General features: G+C 42.5%; 3 protein-coding genes across 19 annotated transcripts; 1 reads left to right on the top strand and 2 right to left on the bottom strand.

The window, feature by feature from the left end:
* Positions 1–1,258: 1,258 nt before the first annotated feature.
* On the bottom strand, positions 1,259–9,927 carry LOC117844955 (uncharacterized). 3 transcript variants are annotated; one of them, XM_072292071.1, is made up of 7 exons: positions 9,329–9,927; positions 7,203–7,264; positions 5,248–6,214; positions 5,071–5,157; positions 4,794–4,993; positions 4,139–4,210; positions 1,259–3,852 (listed from the first exon to the last, which is right to left on the bottom strand). In XM_072292071.1, the coding sequence occupies exon 7, from the start codon at positions 3,338–3,340 to the stop codon at positions 2,354–2,356; it is 987 nt and encodes a 328-aa protein (XP_072148172.1). In that variant the 5' UTR covers positions 3,341–3,852; positions 4,139–4,210; positions 4,794–4,993; positions 5,071–5,157; positions 5,248–6,214; positions 7,203–7,264; positions 9,329–9,927; the 3' UTR covers positions 1,259–2,353. The 3 variants fall into 3 exon arrangements, with proteins under 3 accessions (XP_072148172.1, XP_072148173.1, XP_072148171.1); XM_072292072.1 differs by lacking the exon at positions 4,794–4,993 and having other exon boundaries at positions 5,248–5,990; positions 6,087–6,214; XM_072292070.1 differs by lacking the exon at positions 4,794–4,993.
* Positions 9,928–10,987: 1,060 nt separating this feature from the next.
* Positions 10,988–14,574, top strand: LOC117844945 (receptor kinase-like protein Xa21). The gene is made up of 2 exons (XM_034725799.2): positions 10,988–13,746; positions 13,878–14,574. Exons 1-2 carry the CDS (start codon positions 11,022–11,024, stop codon positions 14,270–14,272), a joined length of 3,120 nt encoding a protein of 1,039 aa, XP_034581690.1. The 5' UTR covers positions 10,988–11,021; the 3' UTR covers positions 14,273–14,574.
* LOC117844950 (solanesyl-diphosphate synthase 1, mitochondrial) lies at positions 13,797–19,474 on the bottom strand. Of its 15 annotated transcripts, none has more exons than XR_011897554.1 (15): positions 19,247–19,390; positions 18,307–18,535; positions 18,124–18,216; positions 17,816–17,896; positions 17,569–17,640; positions 17,325–17,432; positions 17,148–17,234; positions 16,581–16,652; positions 16,209–16,294; positions 15,586–15,718; positions 15,438–15,498; positions 15,215–15,313; positions 14,944–15,074; positions 14,610–14,678; positions 13,797–14,445 (listed from the first exon to the last, which is right to left on the bottom strand). XR_011897554.1 is itself a non-coding variant. In XM_072292069.1 (12 exons), exons 1-12 carry the CDS (start codon positions 19,325–19,327, stop codon positions 14,895–14,897), a joined length of 1,182 nt encoding a protein of 393 aa, XP_072148170.1. In that variant the 5' UTR covers positions 19,328–19,474; the 3' UTR covers positions 14,705–14,894. The 15 variants fall into 15 exon arrangements, 1 of the variants encoding a protein (XP_072148170.1); XR_011897553.1 differs by having other exon boundaries at positions 15,401–15,498; positions 19,247–19,389; XR_011897546.1 differs by having other exon boundaries at positions 13,797–14,221; positions 14,341–14,445; positions 14,944–15,498.
* Positions 19,475–21,132: the final 1,658 nt, after the last annotated feature.

Genomic DNA, 21,132 nt, shown 5'->3' with positions numbered 1-21,132 from the left:
GAAAACGGCCTAAGGGGCCCATCAGGAGGAGAAAAAGGCCGGCGGGTAAGAGGAATAGGAGAAGGAGTGGGTCCGCGCCGCGGGCCCAGTGCAAGTGAGAGAGGGTAGGGTCGAGCCGCATGAGAAAAGTTGCCTGGGGGTGTTTTCGGGAAAATTTAGATTTCCTTTAGAAAGTAATTAGTTTAAATCCGAATTTCACCATTTAAATCACAGAAATTTCTAGGAGTGTCCAAAATTAGTGAAACCAATTTTGTTAGGCTTGTTTTATTTTCCTTTATGCATTAAAATTTTTACACCCTAGAAAAATAATAAATTTTTTTGGGTATTTATTTAATGCCTTTCTTTTAAGGTAATTAAATAAATACTTAATCCTTATAAAATGTATAAAATATGGAATAACATTTTCTTAATCACAAATTATTCTTAACTCATAGGAAATTAGATTTTCAAGTTAGAAAATAATTATAACCTTTTCTAAAAATAAAAGAAAAGCCTTAAGTAAGGTTAGGTAAGAAATAAAAATTGTGGGCTAATCTTTTTGGGTTTTGTGTGTTGGCTTGCAACTTTATCATGATAAGCTGTATAGTCCTTGTTGGCTTGCAACTTTATCATGAAGGAAAGTTATATAGTTTTTTATTCAAAATTTTGCATTCCTAACCCCTGCATGTGTTGTGCTATAGACCCCGAAGCACCAGAAGGAGATTACTTGGAATTTTCAGAAGGATCTTCGGAGTTCGAAGAAGTCTTTGAATTGGTCCCCTGCGAGGTCAACCCATCGGACAATACTAACTTTTTAAGCGAACAAGGCAAGCCCCGGTGCATTACACCTATTATTTTGAAGTCAATATTTCATGTGTCCTTTATTCAGTTATTTGTGATATGTATGCACTAAGTCTAGGAGTTGCTTGAAACCTAATCTTGTGCATGTTCATACCTTGTTTTAAGGACATCTTTGCCACTTGTTCAAACCTTAGAAGATAACCCAAGTCTAGAATTGCTTAGTTGCTTAAATGCTTGGTTTACCAACCTTAAGGAAAACTTTTGAGTCATACATGTTATTTATGAGAAGATGACTTGGAAATTGGGAAGCGGATAAAAACTAGAGATGTAGTTCTGTCTGCTAGATTAATTGGTTAAGGCCCGATTCGTTGTCTTAACCTTTGATCAAGTGATAAGCATCTGATCACTTACTGGGTATGGGACCAGTAAAGCCCAGTAGGTTAGTAAACTCTCTGATCGGGAATACTTCGTACTCGCGCTTGACGTGCTGGAGATTGGCAGGGGCGTAGCCTGAAACTCACATGGTGATCGGGCCAGACGTGGGGTCCCATGTGGGGGTGCGTCCCTGGGTCCGGGTAGTCTTATTCCCAATCATTGACTTTACTAATCGAAAAGTCGTTATGTACGACCTGGACAGTCGTATAAAACTGGTGATCAGGGTACTCTCCTGCAGGATGTAAATTGATCCGGATCGCCGCAATTCTCGGTTATGAATGCACTTGATCACTGTTGAGCATCGTAGTATAAATTCATGAATGATATATATTTCTGATAATGTTTGATGTATGACTTAATATATATTGTTGCGTTCATTTTCTTCTCATCATTTAGAATGGTTAGGTAATGACTTAACCCAAATAAAAGATAAAACTAAGGCATTACTTGTAGTAAGCTTTTTCGGCAAAAATATAACAGCCAAGCACACCAAAAGCTATCATATACTTCCAAAGAAAAGCTATTATATTGGTTAGTCGGGTAAGACTTGCTGAGTACCCCGTACTCAGGGTTATCCCTTGTGGCTTTCTTTCAGAAGCACCACAGGAGTCTACAGAGGAGGAAGCCCCGAAGCCTTAGGGTATTGTTATGAGTCTCACAATACCCATAAGAAGAAGTTTTTAAATGCTCATCTCCTCCCGAACCGTTTATGTTTTAAATCTTAGAACTCTGTCTAACACTGCACTGTTAAGTTTGCTTCAATCTATGTTCTGTAATAACTCGTACCTTTTATATGTATGTAATAATGTAATATTTGTTGATGCTATCCCATCGCGGATACTATCCTGATGTATGGCTATGAAACACAACGTGGATCTTTCGAGGAGTCCTAGGGACACTCGACGGACGACCGGACTTACACTGTTTTAAGTGCATTTCGGATAATTGCTGCGTCGGCAGCAATTAGGCGCATTTAAACCAGTTTAAGTTGGACGGTTCCGCCACACGGCGCTTGCTGGAGGGCTTGTGCTAGGGCAGCCTGGTATGTCTAGGCCTGCGCCTGGGCAGCCTGCAACTGGGTGGCCTGCAGCTGGGTGGCCTCGAACTGGGCCGCTTGGAACACATGGAGCTGCATCTGCTAGCATGCGTGGAGTACGGGGCCAACATGGCATGAGGGTGCGCCCCAGCCTGCTGAACGCGCGCACCGGGCCACATCTGGATGGCCCCAGTCCACGGGTTCTAGAAGGAGGGCCAGGGGGCGACATCGGAGGAGCCCTGGGAGGCGCCCTGCTTGGCGCCACTGCGGAAGGGGGGGGCACTGGCCGGCGCCACCGCCGCTGCAGGAGTTGCCGTCCTTGGAGGTGCGGCGGCCGAAGTTGCGCTTGCTGCGACGAGGCTTGAAGGAGCCGCTCCCGGAGCGATGCTGCTGTTGGGGCTGGGGCGGCCGGGCCGAATGCGTGGGGGTGCCTGAGCCAGCAGCGAGGAGAGCGGTGGTGTGCTCCGAGGACGGCTGCGTGGAGGTGAGCTCCTCGAGCAGCAGGTCCTTGCAGCCCTCCAGGAACGTCGAGAACGGGCGACCGCAACGAAGATGGAGACCGATGGCGGTATACTTGGTGTTGAGGCCGCGGATGACGTTAAGGAAGAGGGACTGGTCGATGACGAGCTCGCTGAGCTCGCCGAGGGCATCCGCCATGGCCTTCAGGCGCTTGCAGTAGTTGGTGATGGACAGGTCGCCTTGAACGAAGGTGCGAAACTGGGTGGCGAGGAGGAGAGCGCGAGTCTCATGGTTGTCGTGAAACTGGGATTCAACGGCAAGCCAGACGGAGCGGGCGGTGGTGCCGAGCACCATCACGGTGTTGGCGAGGTCGTTGGAGAGGGTGCCGTAGATCCAAGACCGGATGACGCAATCCATTCGCGCCGAATCTGGATGACCAGGGAGTGGACGGTCCTGAAAGATGTGGGCGTCGAGGGAGAACTTTCCGACCATGAGCAAGAACTGCTCGTGCCAGCAAGCATAGTTGGTGGAGCTGACGTCGAGGACGATCAAGATGAGGTTGCGGATGTTTTGGACCGCAACAGCCTGGGCGTGTAGGTTTAGGATAGCGGCGACCTCATGGAGCAGCATGGTGTCGTGGACGGAGGGGACCACACGGCTCTTGTGGTCGTCATCGTCGTCGGGGTGGACATGGTTCTTGGATCTGCTCAATCCAGAACAAGGTTATCCAAGTTTTTAGTAGATAGATTAGCACCAATGATCTATTTAATTGTGATTGGCATTATATTAAGTAGTGAATACTTTTCATGGACTTTGATTTGATGATAGTTGATGAAAAGTAACGTCAGTACATATCCACTCTAAGCTAAACAGCTACTTGCACACATATGACAGGCCAAATAATGAAGAGTTAAAGAATGAACTGAGCATAACAACACATTCTAAGGCACTAATCTGCTACCTCCACACTGACCCCACATCATATCTCAAACTTATCGAAGTTTATGGGTGCAACAGCTTGATGCAAGAAAATGATAAAATGAATAGGATATGTACCTGCAGCGCTGTGCTGGAGTTATTGACATCTGCATAAGCTCACCAGTAACAAGATTATTTACAGCAGTTGCTAGTAATGATACAACCTGCAGAATTAAAAATAATTTCGGTATCTTGACGTTATGAACATGCAAAAGATACAGACTGGAAAGGAACTGACATAATCTGATGTTGAAAGAAATGGGCGAAGATGCAGAGTGACATGGCAGCTCACATGCTAAAAACTAAAGTGATTTTGTTCTTTCAGTTGTATTTTTTTAGCCCCCACTCATAGTCTATTTTATCCTCGATAGCAATATTCCCAACAAAGTCAAACAAAGATGAAGGAAAATAATATAACTTGTTAGCCTTTACAAAGGAGAAACATCGCACCTCAGTATTGTCAAGAGACACAGCTGCAGAAAATGCCCTGAAAAGTAGGAAATCGCCAGCCAATACTGCAAGCTGCAGGGTAGCATCAGCTTTACTAACTGTTATAAGGTATTGTGAATATGACTCAAGATATAGTTTGACTTGCATTTTGCCAAGTTTACAGCATGGCTTGGCGTTGCTTCCTTTTATTTCTTTTAGAAGAACATGGTCCATACTTATGAGATGAGAAGATGTGGAAAATAAACAGATACAACTATTATCATTATTCATTTTCAGAGGTATCAAACAGAAAAATGGGCTTACTTGCACATTAAATAAGAAATTTTTTATATTTTGGTCTCTAAGAACTACGGAAAAAAAGGGCTCCACATGTTTATATGTCCATATTTAAGAATACAACTTTAAATTAAGATCCCTTGAGTTTCCTTTTCCATTAAAAATTTATGATTTTTTTCTCGAACAACGCAGGATGAGCAAGCAAGCAGGCTCAAGGATGTTGTAAGCCTCTACTGGCCCGTCTGTCAGCAATCCAAAGTCATTGTTTAATAGCCAACCAAATGAAAAATTTACAGCGTATGGGGCCAACTTCTCTATATTATTTTCCAAGGAATAAACTTAATAGATCCCACAAAAAAGGCCTCATATGCAGACTTACTGGAGTATAAACCAGATTGGGTCAGCTTCCAAATGTATTGGTCAGGGGTATCTTGTTGCAGCTGGACACCATCCAATTGGTCCCATAATAATAGGTACTCCGTCAGGACTTCCACAATGAGTCCTCCCCTGATACCAGTGACCCACCGCCTATTAGAGAGGGCCTGAGCGACAGTTCTAGTTCTTCACCATTACCTTCCACTGAAATAACTGCCATATTAAACTATTTGGCCCTAAATATACAAGTTAGCCATTGTAGAAAAAGTATATGATATTACTTTCTTCCCCACTTTGAAGTTCAATGAGTCCATGGCACGCCTAGTATCAGCATCGTCCAAAACGTCATCATGAATAAGGCTCGATATCTAAGATGTAAGGGAGAAGACAAGTCACTAAAACAAATATTTCTGAATGTTTCGGAAAGTGGAATGAAACAAGATGCCTAAGATGCGTACATGAATCATTTCAGTTATCTCAGCATGCATACGCCTTCACCATTGCAGAAACCATGCACGAGCTGCGGCTTCTCCAGATGGGAGGCAACCGCCTGACCGACAAAGGCGTCTATGCTATCCTGAAGGGCTGCCCTCGTCTCAAGTTCTTTGACATCTCCGAATGTTACAACGTTAGCAATGAACTCCGTGCTCGCTGCACCAAGATTAAACATGTTTGGTTGCCTGGACAATGGCCTATTGCTCTCTGCCCTGATCATCGTGTGACTGGAGAGAACGAAGGCAAAAATAATGGGCTTATGCTGCATGATCTCTGCGAAGCTGATGTTCAACCTCTTCGTGGAGAGGCGGCAAGGGATGATGATGCCTATGATCACAACTGCTGGGAAGACTACTGGTTCCCTCTGTAACTCTGTTTATGCGCCCCAAGTAGCGCAATGTGACCTGTGATGACTGGTGACACCAAGATTTTTACTTACATCCATAATTATCTGCGATCATTTCACCTCTGAATGCTACAATGTTGGGTTACGACCTCTGAATGCTATAATCATCTGCACCAAGATTAAACATGTCTGGTTGCCTGGACAATGGCCTACTGTCCTCTGCTCTGGTCGTCGTGTATCTGGAAAGAATGAAGGCAATGACGTTGGGCTTATGCTTCAGGGTCTTTGGGAAGCTGAGGTTTGACCTCTACCATGGAGACTGGATGTCACACCTGATTTTAAAACAAAACCAAGTGCTACCTATATGTTTGTCAGGATCTAGTTTCATACATACAGTGACAGCATTAGTGAATAACAGCAATAGTATCACGTAAAAAGATACAAATAAAGACTTACGAGACTATCAGAGACACACAGCTTAAACCCTGAAAACGGAGGCTCCAAACTCACGGGCAGTCGACTAGGATTGCGTACGCCTAGAACTCAGCATCATCTTCACAACAACTTCATAGCAGCTTCTTCTTCTGAGCAACGTTGATTATAGCAAGGGTGAGCACATGTCGTACTCAGCAAGTGTGGGAAAGATATGAATGCAAGGCTTAATCAAGGAAAGGCTGACTGATTGACTGCATTAAACATTTTTAGTTGGTAAAATTTTATTAGCACCCGTTTACTAAGGTACAAGTATATACCAACCCACAATTAATAACCATAAGCCATAAGCATATGGTAGAAACATAGACATATCATAAACCACAGTTTAAGTCCATCTTCAAGTTCAATTATCATGTGAGTGTCCAGACCGCTCTTGACTGTGAGCACGGCTGATCGATCAGTTTTACACTCTGCAGAGGTCGCACATCTTTACCCACAAGTCGCGTAAAAGTTCAAAAGAACTTTGGACCCGACCATGCGGTTTTTGCAAGGCATCATACCACACTTCCGAGGTGTGATTGCATAGGGATGCTACAAGGCCTTTACAAATATTCGCTAGTAAGTGGTAACCCGCTAAGGTTTCAGGCCGAAGCAAAGCATAACAGTCCCCTAGTGAGTATAGTGTCTTAGAAAAGTCCACTTCCCAAGAGAGCGAGTGCTATATCCCATCAACGCCTCCCCTCTTTCCCTTTCGGTAAGATTATCCCATACTAGAGTTTCTAATTATTTAGTCAAAACTAGAGCCATTTAGTCTTGTGGTAGCACTGTTTTCCTGAGTGGTCACTCCATGTTCTGATTAAACACAGTGATCTTGTATTAAAGAAATGTATAACATAAATAAAAATAGGTTTAATCATTGATTTCATTAGAACAACCATATCCCAAGTATAGCAGCTAAGCATAGCTACCCAACAGAAAGATAAACCCAGGTTGACATGGAATGATCATATGAAACTAGGCAAATCTTAATAGGACCCATCAAATTAAATGCAAGCATATGCAATAGTGACTAATAAAGTTATTGGGATAAAAGTACAAGGACACAATTGCCTTTCTCTAACAAAAAGTTACTCTTACTGCTCTTTGGTTCTTGCTCTCTTGAAACTTTTACTCTTCCAATCTTCCGAACAGCGATCCTTCTACTCGAAGTAAACATCAAACATCGGCACAAACATACAAAACAGCAAACAAGTACAACTAAGAACAATACATCAAAACAAAAGAAAAGCTTTAAAAGAGCGTACTAGAGGATAGGGGTCAATTCTAGGACTACGCGAATATAGGAAACGCTGAGAACGGAACTAGCAAGATTTGTCTAAAGAGATAGCTGAAAGACCTATGAGACAAGATTCTCAGGGAAAATATCGAACAAGCATGATAGGATTAATTAGACAAAGAAATTGAGCAGCATAAAATTACTCAGTAAGACACAGAACTACCAGGCAGAATAGAAACTCTAAGATAAACTATTTGGATCACTAAGGCACACAAACTATGCTTGAAAAGGAAAAGCTTGGTTAGATTTATAGAACAACTGGATCTGAGCTTGAATTAGAACTGGAAAGATCCAAAGCATTATAAAAGAGATTCTGGGGTAAAGCTGGCAAAGAACGGCTATCGAACGATTTGCATTTATGAAAGCACAAAGGTCTATAAGCTAAGTTTATTTTAATTAGCAAAGCATGTGTAAAGGATATTTCAGAAAGAAAATACCCCAAGTTGGAACTAATGCAAATTATATTTTATTTGCAAAGACCGAGATAAATCCTAGTCAAGTTTTATTTATAAATGTTCATGTATAAATTAGACCAATTACACACTTAACTGTATAAAGATGAAAACAGAATAAATATATATATCGTGTTGAGCTAAACAAACTTCATTTAGAAAACACATTCATATTATCATCAGTTATTTTATCAATAAGGAAGAAAAACTGAGTTATAACTTAATCATATTTTAATTAGAAATATTGAAGTATAGATTATGCCATTTAACATCTGACTTTAGAAAGTCTAAACTATGTGAAACATCTACACATATACTTTATTATTTAGGTGGGTCAAATTGCTATTGAAAACATATTCATATGTTGATATTTATCAAGTTAATATTTATTTATCAAAGCTGGGGTAGAATCCTAATCAACTTTTATTTAGGAAGGTTGATTCAGTATTGAACATTAAGTAAATTAACATTTAGTTCATGCAAAGGCGAGGTGTAGCTCTATTAGCTTTTATTTAGGAAAGCCTATGAAGTAAGCATTAATCTAGTTAACATCCATTATGAACAACGGTGTATAGCACTAAATACCTTTTATTCAAAGGAGGACATGTTTAACAGGTATTAATCAAATTAATATTAACTTTATTTTCAACAATATGCTAGAAGAAAAACATTACCACTAATGTGTAATTTATGTCATCACGAACCTAACGCAATTTGAACGGACTAAAAAGGAGCTAAAACATAGATTCTATGAGATAAACAAGATTGCAAGAACCTAAACGTAAGTAACCATAGATTGGGAGGACTAGCAGAAAAGGTCTGCAAGACACAAGAAATACTACTCCAAAAAGGATAAAGCTAAGGGTTAGATCTGCAAAAGTCACGACATGGATTAGATTGCAAGGAAACCGAAAGATTCAGGGGGGTTTTCGAGAAAGTTGCAAGACATAGGAGATAAACTAAATATTACAGGATCTTCTAGGGGCTTTGACGCAAATTCGCCATCTCATCTTCAACCTCCATCCGCTGGTTGACTGGATGGCGTCGGTTGCTCTGGGCGGCCGGCTTGCCCGCGGCGGCGGCCGGGGCTGGGCCAAAGGCGCGGCGGTGGCGGTGCAGCTCTGGTGGCGGTGCGTGGCGGCTCGTGTCGCGGTGCGTTGAGCGGCGCGCAAGGCGCGGGCGGTGACTGGCGGTGGCGTGAGCGAACGGGCAACGGTGGTGGTGCAGGGGTAGCGCAAGGCGGCGCACCGGCGGCGGTGTTGGCGGCGCAGGCTGGGGCAGGAGGTGGTGGCCCGGCGCGGGTGCCCAGGAGGCGGCGAGGCTGCACGGCGCCGTGGCCATGGCCAGATGAACAGGAACAGACAGGGAAACAAAGGGAAAAAAAAAGAGGGATTTGCCGAGAATGACTCCTAAACTCGCGATTGAACGAGCAAAACGGAACAAGGACGATGAGACGAATGAGATGGTGTGCTCACCTTCGACCGATGATGAGCAATGGCGGCGGAAAAGCTCGCCGGAGTTGGGGAAGACGACGGAGCCGGTATCGGATTCGCGCAATCCACTGCACCACGGCGTAGAGCTCGAAGAGAGGAACTCCATCGGGTGTCGGTTTTCGTCGGAAGTCCACAGTTTCGCTGGAAAATCTCACCGAAGTTTGACGAAGATCGGATTTTGACTTCAGATCTGAAAATGTGACATGTGATGACACCAAATCTTTTTTTACTTGCATCCATTACTGGTAGTCTCTGATCAATTCATCTCAAGTCCTATACTGAACAATGAGGGGTTTGCGGAAGTCGTAAGTCGCTGCCGTAGTCTTGAAGTTTGCAGTTTGTAAATCTGGTTTATGTATGATACATGTGTAGTTTGGAGCACTTCAGGTGTGGCTTAACGGCCAGCACTCAGTTATAAAGTGCAGCAACATTGTATTTGCTGTTCTAGTGTGTAGTTCGGCCCAAAGCAGTGCTCTGTTTCCTGGGGGTGAGGCTGACTATTTACATGTGTAGTTTGGAGCAGTTCTGAGACCACACTAGACAAGTTAAACCTAAATTTTTGGAGCATGTTACTGGAAACAAAGAAAAGTACACTTTCAATACGAACTGTCTTACTCCATTTTACAGCTGAAATGATGAATAGTTAAAGAATCAACAGAACGTAACAGCATATTGTAAGGCACTAATCTGATACCTCCACACCGACACCCCACATCATACCTCAAACTTATTCAAGTTTATTATGAGTATAGTATCTTTACATTAGTACGTATAAAAAGTCCAGCACTATAGAATAGCTTAATGCAAGAAAGTAAGAAACGGAATTCCTAACTATCACTCAAGTAAAATTCTGCTATGTGCGTGAATCATTTTTTCTTTTGTCTTTTCTTTTTTTTAGAGGCGTGAATTGATTTTTTCAGTCCCATCTGTAGTTCTTGTGCACCCGTTCGATCCTCTTCTACGGCCCAATTTTGCAACGCTCTGCACGGATGCCGGTCCAGTTGTTTTCAGCCTTCCACTTGGCGTTTTCTTCACATGGACTCTGTAATAGTCACGTCATGCCTCTAAAATAACGGAAACCTACAACTTCTACCAGCTTTTTTTAGCATAACTCCCAGTATTTAAGATCCGTGCTATAGTATATTGATAGGATGGTTAAGATAAGGTAGGGGAGCAATCGAACCATACATAAATACCTCATCTCCCTATAAAGAAGCTGAGCGAACAGGATGCGGCAAACGTTGGAGAAGATGCGGCGCAAATTTACTGAGACCCCACAGGTCGAAATTGCTACAGTCCTTGTGACGTGACACTATGGACACCGTGGGTTGGGACTGCTACGGTAGTGCGAGGTCAAATTTACTGTGACCCCACAGGTCGAAATTGCTACAGGTCGAAATTTACTGAGAAGCTTGCGAGGAGGATGCTCGGAAAATCCGTACCAATGTCACGGCAGTGCAGCTGGCAAGTTTTGGAGGCTGGCGACGCAGCAAGGTCACCGAACTTTCATCCAACTGGATGTTGGAGGATGACCCGTGGATATGGTCACTATGGACAAAGTTGGAAGAAGACCTCATTGACTTGGTGACTTGGAAATTAGAGACTAGCGAGATTGAATCGGCATCTTAAATAGCATTGTTATTACTCGCTGCATCAAGGAGCACAGAGCCAAGCTATGCGGACAGCCATGGAGCACCGTTGCTCCATCCTACTCGTGGCCTCCCTCCTCCTTGCATCTCCAGCATGGACATCGGCCTCCGCGGGAAGTGACGGTACCAGCGCTGACCACCGTGCGCTCATGCAGTTCCGGTCCCTCATCACGGACGACCCATACGGGGCCTTGGCATCATGGGGCGGCGGCAACATGACCGCGCCGGCGCCGTGCGGGTGGCGCGGCGTCACGTGCGGGGTGCGCGGGCGCCGCCGCGGCCGCGTGACAGCGCTGGACCTCCGCGGGCTCGGCCTGGCCAGCTCCGGCACCGTGGCTCCTTCATCCCTCTCGGGCCTCACCTACCTCCGACGACTCGACCTCTCCAGGAACCGCCTCGGCGGCGGCGTGCCCTCCCCGTTGCCGCCCTCCCTCGAGCGCCTCAATCTCAGCCACAACGTGCTGCAGGGGCCGGTGCCCCCAGCGCTGGGGTCACTGCACCGCCTCCAGCAGCTCAGTCTCCGCTACAACCACCTCACTGGAGCAATCCCTGCCTCCCTTGGCAACCTCACCTCCCTCACCATCCTCCGCCTCACCAACAACAACCTCACTGGAGCAATCCCTGCCTCCCTTGGCAACCTCACCTCCCTCACCATCCTCAGCCTCACAAGCAATAACCTTGCCGGCGCCATCCCTGGCGCTCTTGGCAACCTCAAAGCTCTCACTGCCCTCTACCTCAACTACAACATGCTCCAAGGATCCATACCTTCCGCCGTGTTTAACATCTCCACTCTCCAGAATTTTGTCGTGCAGAACAACAACCTCACAGGGACTCTGCCCCCGAACGCCAGTGGCAGGCTGTCCAGACTCACGCTGCTCAGCGTTGATAACAACCAGCTACACGGTGCCATCCCGCCGTCGCTCTGCAACGCCACCAAGCTGGAGGAGGCACAGATGCTGGAGAATTCCTTCTCCGGAGTCATACCGGACTGCCTTGGAACTCACCTCAAGAACTTGCGGGCACTGACACTGGACGACAACCAGCTGGAAGCAAATGTTGATGCTGACTGGGGATTCATGGATAGTCTGACCAACTGCAGCAATCTGAAGGAAATTAGCCTGGCTGAAAACAAGCTGGGAGGTGTGCTTCCTGGCTCGATCGCAAACCTTTCGACGAGCATGGAGTACTTGAGCATATGGGGCAACATGGTAAGTGGGCAAATACCTCAGGAAATCGGCAACCTTGTCAACTTGAACGCCATTTATATGCATCTCAATAACCTTACTGGTATTATCCCTACCTCAATTGGCAAACTTAACAAGCTGAGCAACCTTCAATTGTTCGGCAACAAGCTATCAGGGCAAATCCCACCAACAATTGGCAATCTCACCGTGCTCACCAAACTATCCCTTGATGGCAACATGCTCACGGGTCCCATTCCTTCCAGTCTTGGTAGTTGCCCTTTGCAGGCGCTGTCCCTGGAGCACAATCGCCTTACTGGTCCAATACCAAAAGAAGTTCTCCTCATACCCACGCTTTCCTACTACGCGATGTTCCGAGAGAACATGCTAACTGGATCGTTGCCATCGGAAGTTGGTCACCTGAAAAATCTTATGACCCTTGATGTATCTGGAAATAGGTTAACCGGGGAAATCCCCAACTCTCTTGGCGATTGCCAAATCTTACAGTATTGCATTATGAAAGGGAACATGTTTCAAGGGAAAATTCCAGAGTCATTGGGACAACTGAAGGCCCTCTTGGTTCTTGATCTTTCAAGAAACAACTTGTCTGGTCATATTCCGGACTTCTTTGGTAACGTGAAAGGTCTTGAAGAACTGAATATCTCCTTCAATAACTTTGATGGTGAAGTCCCAAAGCAAGGAATATTTCTTAATGCCAGCACGTTTTCAGTCGAGGGAAACTCTGGCCTCTGTGGAGGTATTGCTCAGCTGAAATTGCCATCTTGCTCAGATAATGGCAGCACTAGCAACAGTAAGCGATCACACAAACTTGTCATGATAGTCTCCATAGCCACTGCCTTTCTAGGAATCTCCTCGATCCTTGCACTATGTGTATTATGTCATCAAAGAAGGAAGTTGATAAAGGCAGAACATGCCTTACCACTCATCAATGATCAGTATGTCAGTGTTTCATATGTCAACTTGATGAATGCAACAAATAGTTTTGCTTCTGAAAACCTCATAGGCATTGGAAGCTTCGGCTCTGTTTACAAGGGAACAATGATAAGCCATGACCAAGAAGTTGTTGTCGCTGTGAAGGTGCTCAACCTTCAGCAGCGAGGGGCGTCACAAAGTTTCATTGCAGAATGTGACACTCTGAGATGTGCTCGACATCGGAACCTTGTGAAAATCTTGACGGTGTGTTCAAGTATTGATTCCGGTGGCCTTGATTTCAAAGCTATTGTATTTGATTTCCTACCAAATGGAAATCTAGACCAGTGGCTACACCACCGTCTCAGGGAACATGGTACCCATAGTAGGATTGATCTTGTCCAACGGATAGACATTGCCATTCATGTCGCTTCTGCACTCGAATATCTTCACCACTATAAACCAACCCCGATAGTTCATTGTGATCTCAAGCCAAGCAATATTCTCCTTGACAATGACATGGTTGCCCATGTTGGTGATTTTGGGCTCGCAAGATTTGTGCATCAAGACCAGACTAACCCCTCAGACATATCAAGTGGTTGGGCTACAAGAAGGGGAACCATTGGATATGCTCCTCCAGGTTAGGTTCTAACAAGTACACTGCATTTTACTTTCATGATTGATTGAAAATTGAAATCCACAAGCAAGTAAAATGCATTGCTCCTTTTTCTATCATTTAACATTGTAGCTGTATATGTGTGTTCCAAACAGAGTATGGACTGGGTAACGAAGTCTCAATCTATGGTGACATGTACAGCTTCGGAGTACTATTGTTGGAAATTTTCACAGGAAAAAGACCAACAGATAGCGACTTCGTGCAAGACCTCAACCTTCATAGGTACGTGCAAATAGCACTGCAAGATCAGCAAGTCACCAGTGTGGTAGACCAACAGTTACTGCCAGTACAAGATCCGGAACTCGAAGGGAGAACAAGCAGCTCCAGTAGCACCAGAGAAATTATAGTTGCCTGTGTTACTTCAATTCTGCATATCGGAATTCTGTGCTCGAAGGAACTTCCAACAGACCGCTTGCTGATTGGTGATGCCTTGAGAGAGCTTCACAGAATCAAAGACAATTATAACCAGTTGCACTTATTAAGTACATAGAACTTTCTGAAACACAGGATTTCCATATCCAGAACCATTTTACAGTATTCCGTGATCAGAACAGATACCAGGTCCTTGACTGCACTCAACCAAGTGTTGCGCTTTTTACTTTTAAAAAGACATGAAAGCATAAGATTGACGTGCCAGTATCGCATCCACCTGCACATCAGGGTCTAGAGTACATTGTTAGATTATCTTAATATATGATGTGGCCCATGTAATTAAAGAGAATGATTATCATATGAGAAGATCGCAGTGTGTGTTTCTTTGAAGATCTATTAATGTTTTACTCCAATTATTCAGAGATATGTTGTTTTGCTATCTACATAATACATACTCATAAGGCAACTTTTTTGCATCCAACTTCTACTCTGGCATTATGCGGTTATGCCTGTCATCATGCAATCTGCAGAAATAGATGAATGGTATAAATGGAGGGAAAACAGAGGTAAAGCTCTTGTTCCAAACCTGCTGAAGTTCTCATCAGTGACCAATAATAAACTGTTCAGCAACAAAAACATGCATGATGCATTGTTACATTTTTAAAAGAAATGATGCATCATTATGGATTCTACTGCCTGCTGGCATGTTTAACCAATACTACATTTTCTGCTTCACCAATTCACTTTGTTCTTCTCATGAACTTTTGAGTAAGATCTTTGAGCGCTTGCCTCGAGTTAAGCAACACTTGATCCTCACTATCAGGAAGATCATCGATAGCGCCCGCTGCCAGTTTTGCATGTTCAGCAGCAAGAAACCTCGTCCTCTCGATTCCCTGACTTTTTGAAAGGTATTTGAGGGCCTACAAGTGTAAAATTGAGCAGTTCTGAGACCACACTAGACAATTTATGAGCATTTCACAACCCAAATAGTTGGATTATATTAATGGAAACAAAGAAAAGTACACTTTCCTTTTTAAAAAAATACACTTGCAATACAAACCGTCTTAACATTTAAAGGGTCATCAAATCCCTGTTCAACAATGTCATGCAGTTCAGGGAATTCTTCCATCGCAAAAAGTATGGGAGCTGTCACAATTCCCTGTCCATACAGGGCATATATGATTCCTTACATGTCATTGATATCTTAAAAAGTAAAATACTACTGAGGAAATATTGAGTGAATAACTGTATTAATTGATGGATATCAGACAAGGAGGCTTTGCCTAGTGAAGCTGATGTGCCTGTGAAATCAAGGATGTCATCGATCAACTGATATGCTATGCCCTGGAAGAGAGAGTGTAGGTCATCTTAACAGTTCATGTGTCTAGCAAAAATAGGAACAGCTTCTGTGTAAGGAAAAATACAACACACCAAGTGTCTGCCATACTGATAAGCAAGAGCTTGTACTTCTGTTGTTTGCTCAGCAAGGACAGCAATAGCTTTGCAGCTGTTTGAAATCAATGCAGCTGTCTTGTAGTATGTCTTCTGCAAATAATAGTCCATGCTGTACAAGCATCCATGAACAGGTGTCACATTAAGTAAAATATTAGAAAGTGTTGATTGTCATGGCTTGATGAACTCATCTAGCATTCCTTTCTTTTCTTGAATCTGCTCGATCCAGAACAAGGTTATCCAAGTTTTTAGTAGATAGATTAGCACCAATGATCTATCTAATTGTGATTGGCATTATATTAAGTAGTGAACATTTTTCCTGGACTTTGATTTGATGATAGTTGATGAAAAGTAACGTCAGTACATATCCACTCTAAGCTAAACAGCTACTTGCACACATATGACAGCCCAAATAATGAAGAGTTAAAGAATCAACTGAGCATAACAACACATTCTAAGGCACTAATCTGCTACCTCCACACTGACACCACATCATATCTCAAACTTATCAAAGTTTATGGGTGCTATCTTTCATTAGTAAAATCTCAAGCACTAGACAATAGCTTGATGCAAGAAAATGATAAAATGAATTGGATATGTACCTGCAGCGCTGTGCTGGAGTTATTGACATCTGCATAAGCTCACCAGTAACAAGATTATTTACAGCAGTTGCTAGTAATGATACAACCTGCAGAATTAAAAATAATTCCGGTATCTTGACGTTATGAACATGCAAAAGATACCGACTGGAAAGGAACTGCCATAATCTGATGTTGAAAGAAATGGGCGAAGATGCAGAGTGACATGGCAGCTCACATGCTAAAAACTAAAGTGATTTTGTTCTTTCAGTTGTATTTTTTTAGCCCCCACTCATGGTCTATTTTATCCTCGATAGCAATATTCCCAACAAAGTCAAACAAAGATGAAGGAAAATAATATAACTTGTTAGCCTTTACAAAGGAGAAACATCGCACCTCAGTATTGTCAAGAGACACAGCTGCAGAAAATGCCCTGAAAAGTAGGAAATCGCCAGCCAATACTGCAAGCTGCAGGGTAGCATCAGCTTTACTAACTGTTATAAGGTATTGTGAATATGACTCAAGATATAGTTTGACTTGCATTTTGCCAAGTTTACAGCATGGCTTGGCGTTGCTTCCTTTTATTTCTTTTAGAAGAACATGGTCCATACTTATGAGATGAGAAGATGTGGAAAATAAACAGATACAACTATTATCATTATTCATTTTCAGAGGTATCAAACAGAAAAATGGGCTTACTTGCACATTAAATAAGAAATTGTTTATATTTTGGTCTCTAAGAACTACGGAAAAAAAAAAGGCTAAACCAAAATACTTTAATTGAGCTACTGAACAGCAACTAATTGATGTCCACATGTTTATATGTCCATATTTAAGAATACAACTTTAAATTAAGATCCCTTGAATTTCCTTTTCCATTAAAATTTTATGATAAGAATGATTACTGAACTATTTGGCCCTAAATATCAATTTAGCCATTGTAGAAAAAGTATATGATATTACTTTCTTCCCCACTTTGAAGTTCAATGAGTCCATGCCACGCCTAGTATCAGCATCGTCCAAAACGTCATCATGAATAAGGCTCGATATCTAAGATGCAAGGGAGAAGACAAGTCACTAAAACAAATATTTCTGAATGTTTCGGAAAGTGGAATGAAACAAGACGCCTAAGATGCGTACATGAATCATTTCAGTTATCTCAGCAAGATGCATATGCCTTGCTCGAGGCTTATTCTCTAAGCCATCAGCTATGTCCATGCTTATAGCTGAAGCCATCAACAGTAGAACCTGAAACATCAATAGTCAGGAGCTTACAATGGTGAAACTGAACGAGTAAATTATATATACTTGTGTCTACTAAAAAAAGTACATATCTATGGTATGATGATAAGATACAAGAACACACTATGAAATCTGGTCTTACAGTAGGACAAGTTCTTTTCCCTTCAGCTCCAGCTCTGAAGAAGTATCCAGCTGCTGATGTCAGTTCAGGCACCTGTGGAGATAACACATATATTGAGTTCCATACGCCAAATAGCTCATCCAAAAGCTTAAGCTATTGGGAAAAGGTGGGTGATGTAGTTTATAGTATTTCATGGTACAGAAAAAAAAAGGGTGAAAGTATCATTATATAGTGTAATTCAAGCAAAGATTTCAGTTAAATTATGCACCTCAGCAACCACCATTGAGCGCAATCGATCTGTCACTTCAGAGACTTCATCTTTAATCAGCACAAAGGGGTCTAGCTGCTCCTACTACACAGAAAAAGGAATGGTTTTGTTAGGAGAACAGAATTCTGGCACATGTGATTGCCTTACATGGTTGAGACAAGAGTGACATGACTATATAGTGACGATAACAACCCAGTTGTTTGCCTTACTATGCACTCAATAGACTCACCACCCTCTGATTCATGCTTAAATAGAATAAAATAATCTATGTAGCATCATGATAAAGGAGTCTGTATGACCATATCTACCTTAGCTGTTAGCCCTGCTTTTCTGGAAGAATGATCACTTGTGCTGTGAAAATAACATGAACTCCAAGTAAATCTGTCCCAATAGCACATATTCTGTGAAGCAAGAAGCCAAGAAGGTGGTGTCAAAGCATTACATAGTATTGTGAATTTAGGATACTGGAAACATTTGACTTGCGTGCATACATGTGGATTAAATTTGAATGGGCAGTTGAAATGCATTGTAAACACAACCAAACTTATGTTTGACTGCGGGATGTTAGAGCAGCATGTGAGTATGGATTCCACTTTTCTGGTAGCTGTGTTCTTGTAGCAAGTGGGCATGGATTTCCAGTTTTCCACTTCTCTGATAACCAATACATGTCAAAGCAACGAATATGTTTAGAGGCCTAAGTCTGCCAATATTCCTTCAAGCCTGAAAGAAATAATCTTTCTTGTAAACTGCATAATTGTTACAGGGAGGAAGTCAACGCACTGCTTTGGTGTAGTAGCAAAAGGGATGCGAGCTGCACAAAGGATATTAACAAGCTCTAACATAGAATGATAATCCAACTGCTATGCTGACAAATCAGTGAAATCGAATGAACTAACCAAGAATTCATAATGAAATACATTTCCTCCTCATCATGCTAAAATGCTAATACCAAGAAAAGGGAACCATAGTTTTTAAGAGTAGAACATGGTGAAGTATCAGCGAATCTGCAAAGGCAGCATCTGCTACTGGAGCAGATAAACTAACCAATTCGCGTCGCGGTTCCAAACTATTGAACAACAGTTGTCAAGCTCCCATTTGCCACAAGCACTGCTGCAATGACCCTACATGCCTTTGCATTGTGTGCAGTTTTGCTCAAGCCTTATGGATGTTGTCACTATGGCACTAAAGCTGCGGTGTACATTTCAATCCACGACATAATGCAACTCTGCAAGGTGGAGATGCAAAATGCTTACATTAGCATTTTAGTAAGTATCTCCCACGAAACCGCAGATCCAGATTTGTTCTCCCTCTCAGTTATCGGACAGCAACGCATCGACGTGACAAAAAGAAACCTTTTGCAAAATTACAGAGGGGCAAAGAAAAAGTATCCCCAAATGAAGAACTCATAGATGCGGGATCCGTAAGTCTCACCGTTGGCATTCGGGGAGCGGAGGAAGCGGTGGAGGCTGAGCGCAGGAGCCCAGCGAGAAGAAGCCGTCCCGGCAGCATCATGGCCGGTCCCAATCGCCGGGGAGGCCGCCTGAGGCCTGGCCACCGCTGCCAGCGAGATGCGTTGACCAGAGCCAAATGCCCCGCTCAGCAGCACTGCAGCAGTAGTGGGCTTGCGGAAGGAATGCTGAATGCCCCGCTCTACTTTTTTTTTAAACATTATTTTCCCCTTTTATTCTCTTTCTTTACTCTACTGATTTTTGGGAAATGACTATATTTCAAAAATGTATTTAAATCGAACTTTAGTTAAAATATATTTTTAATAAGAAGTGAGTATTACTGCAGGAGAATATAACGGTGGTGCCAGCGGTCTATTTGAAATGGTATTGAAGGATACTGAATTTTATTTTTACAACAATGGTGCGTAATATATTGCAAAAAAATCTACATATTAATATCAATGTACACATTTTATTAAAAAATAGATGAACACCCAAAAATAACCTGAGTACTATGTAGGATCTAGTTGTTGAATTGAGTTGGATGGAATTGGAAAGATCATAAAACTTATAATGTGTTTTTTTAATACTTATCATGAGTTAAAAATCATAAAAAAATGTAGGATCTATTTTGGAGAGTCTGCATACGGTGTATGCAAGGGTGTGCTGTAAGTCTCTTCTCCGCCAGGTTTGTAAACTGTTTCTGCAATTTTCGCTCTTTTTAATATAATGATGCGTAGCTCTCCTATATATTTGAGAGAGAAAAAAATACTTTATCATGTACTTTTTAGAGCGTCGGTAACGTGAACCTTAAAGAGAACGAACTAGATTCTACAAACTGAAAGTTAGCCTATTGCATATGTATGGTGTGTTCCAAACAGAGTTGAAGCCTCCATAGCCGATGCCAACAGAAAAAGAAAATTACACGCAGAGAATGGAGAAATGAACAGAAACAAAGCTAGAGAGCGGGCGCCCGTGTGATTGAGTTAACATCAGGGTCCGAAGAGGGACATCTTCCATGGTGTCTCCGGAACAAGGTTCCAAAATAGAGCATAACACAGACCAAATCGAGAGGGAAAAAGCATATGGAAAAGCACACAAACTTTCTTTTTGTCACCAGAAAAAGCATATGTTTAGAAAGCATATTTTTCATGCTTCCTAAACATCGGTTGGCAGAGGTGGCAACACTTGACAGAATTAGAAGGTATGAACAACATGAGCATCCGATCTCTTGGTTGACAAAAATACAAAAGCCACCTCGGATTTGAACATGCTGCTATTTCAGTGCACATAGCCATCTTGTTTCTTTTGCTGATTCTAAATTACAAGTTCCTGATTACAGGATTCCTATTCTTTCCCTTCATTTAAAAAGGAACAAACAATTAGTTTGATGCTTGACTACTTTATGTTCGCAGAATATTTCCTAGGCAGGGCAGAGCACGATCTCTCACTACATCACAGTAGTGCAAGTGTGATAAAATCGAGGAATCCCCGGTCATTATCAGCTATGAGGAGTATATAAAGTCACAAAACGAGCATTATCCTTGTAATTTTTCCCTAAAATGGCTATAAATATTACATGGTACATGACCACCCACTTAAAATTCTCACGGAATTTAAAAAAAGGTCTCATGGAAAAAATTAATTAGAAACTACTAAAAGATGCATCACATTTTGCTAAATGAGATCAGCTGGCGAGAAACAAGCGACAGCATACGAAAACTAAAAATGAGTGATGTGTTATACTTGTGCAAGTTCGTAGTTTACAACATAGAACCTCTAATTGTAAATCAACAGAACAGATTAATGTAACTTTGCAACCTTATTGCTATGGCTTTGCTCCGTCGATATAGGATTTTAATTTTATGT

This window comes from Setaria viridis, chromosome 2, assembly GCF_005286985.2.
Source record: "Setaria viridis chromosome 2, Setaria_viridis_v4.0, whole genome shotgun sequence".
Classification (NCBI taxonomy): Eukaryota; Viridiplantae; Streptophyta; class Magnoliopsida; order Poales; family Poaceae; genus Setaria; species Setaria viridis.
Note: the sequence above shows the minus strand (reverse complement) of the source record. Positions and strands in the feature narration are given on the sequence as shown.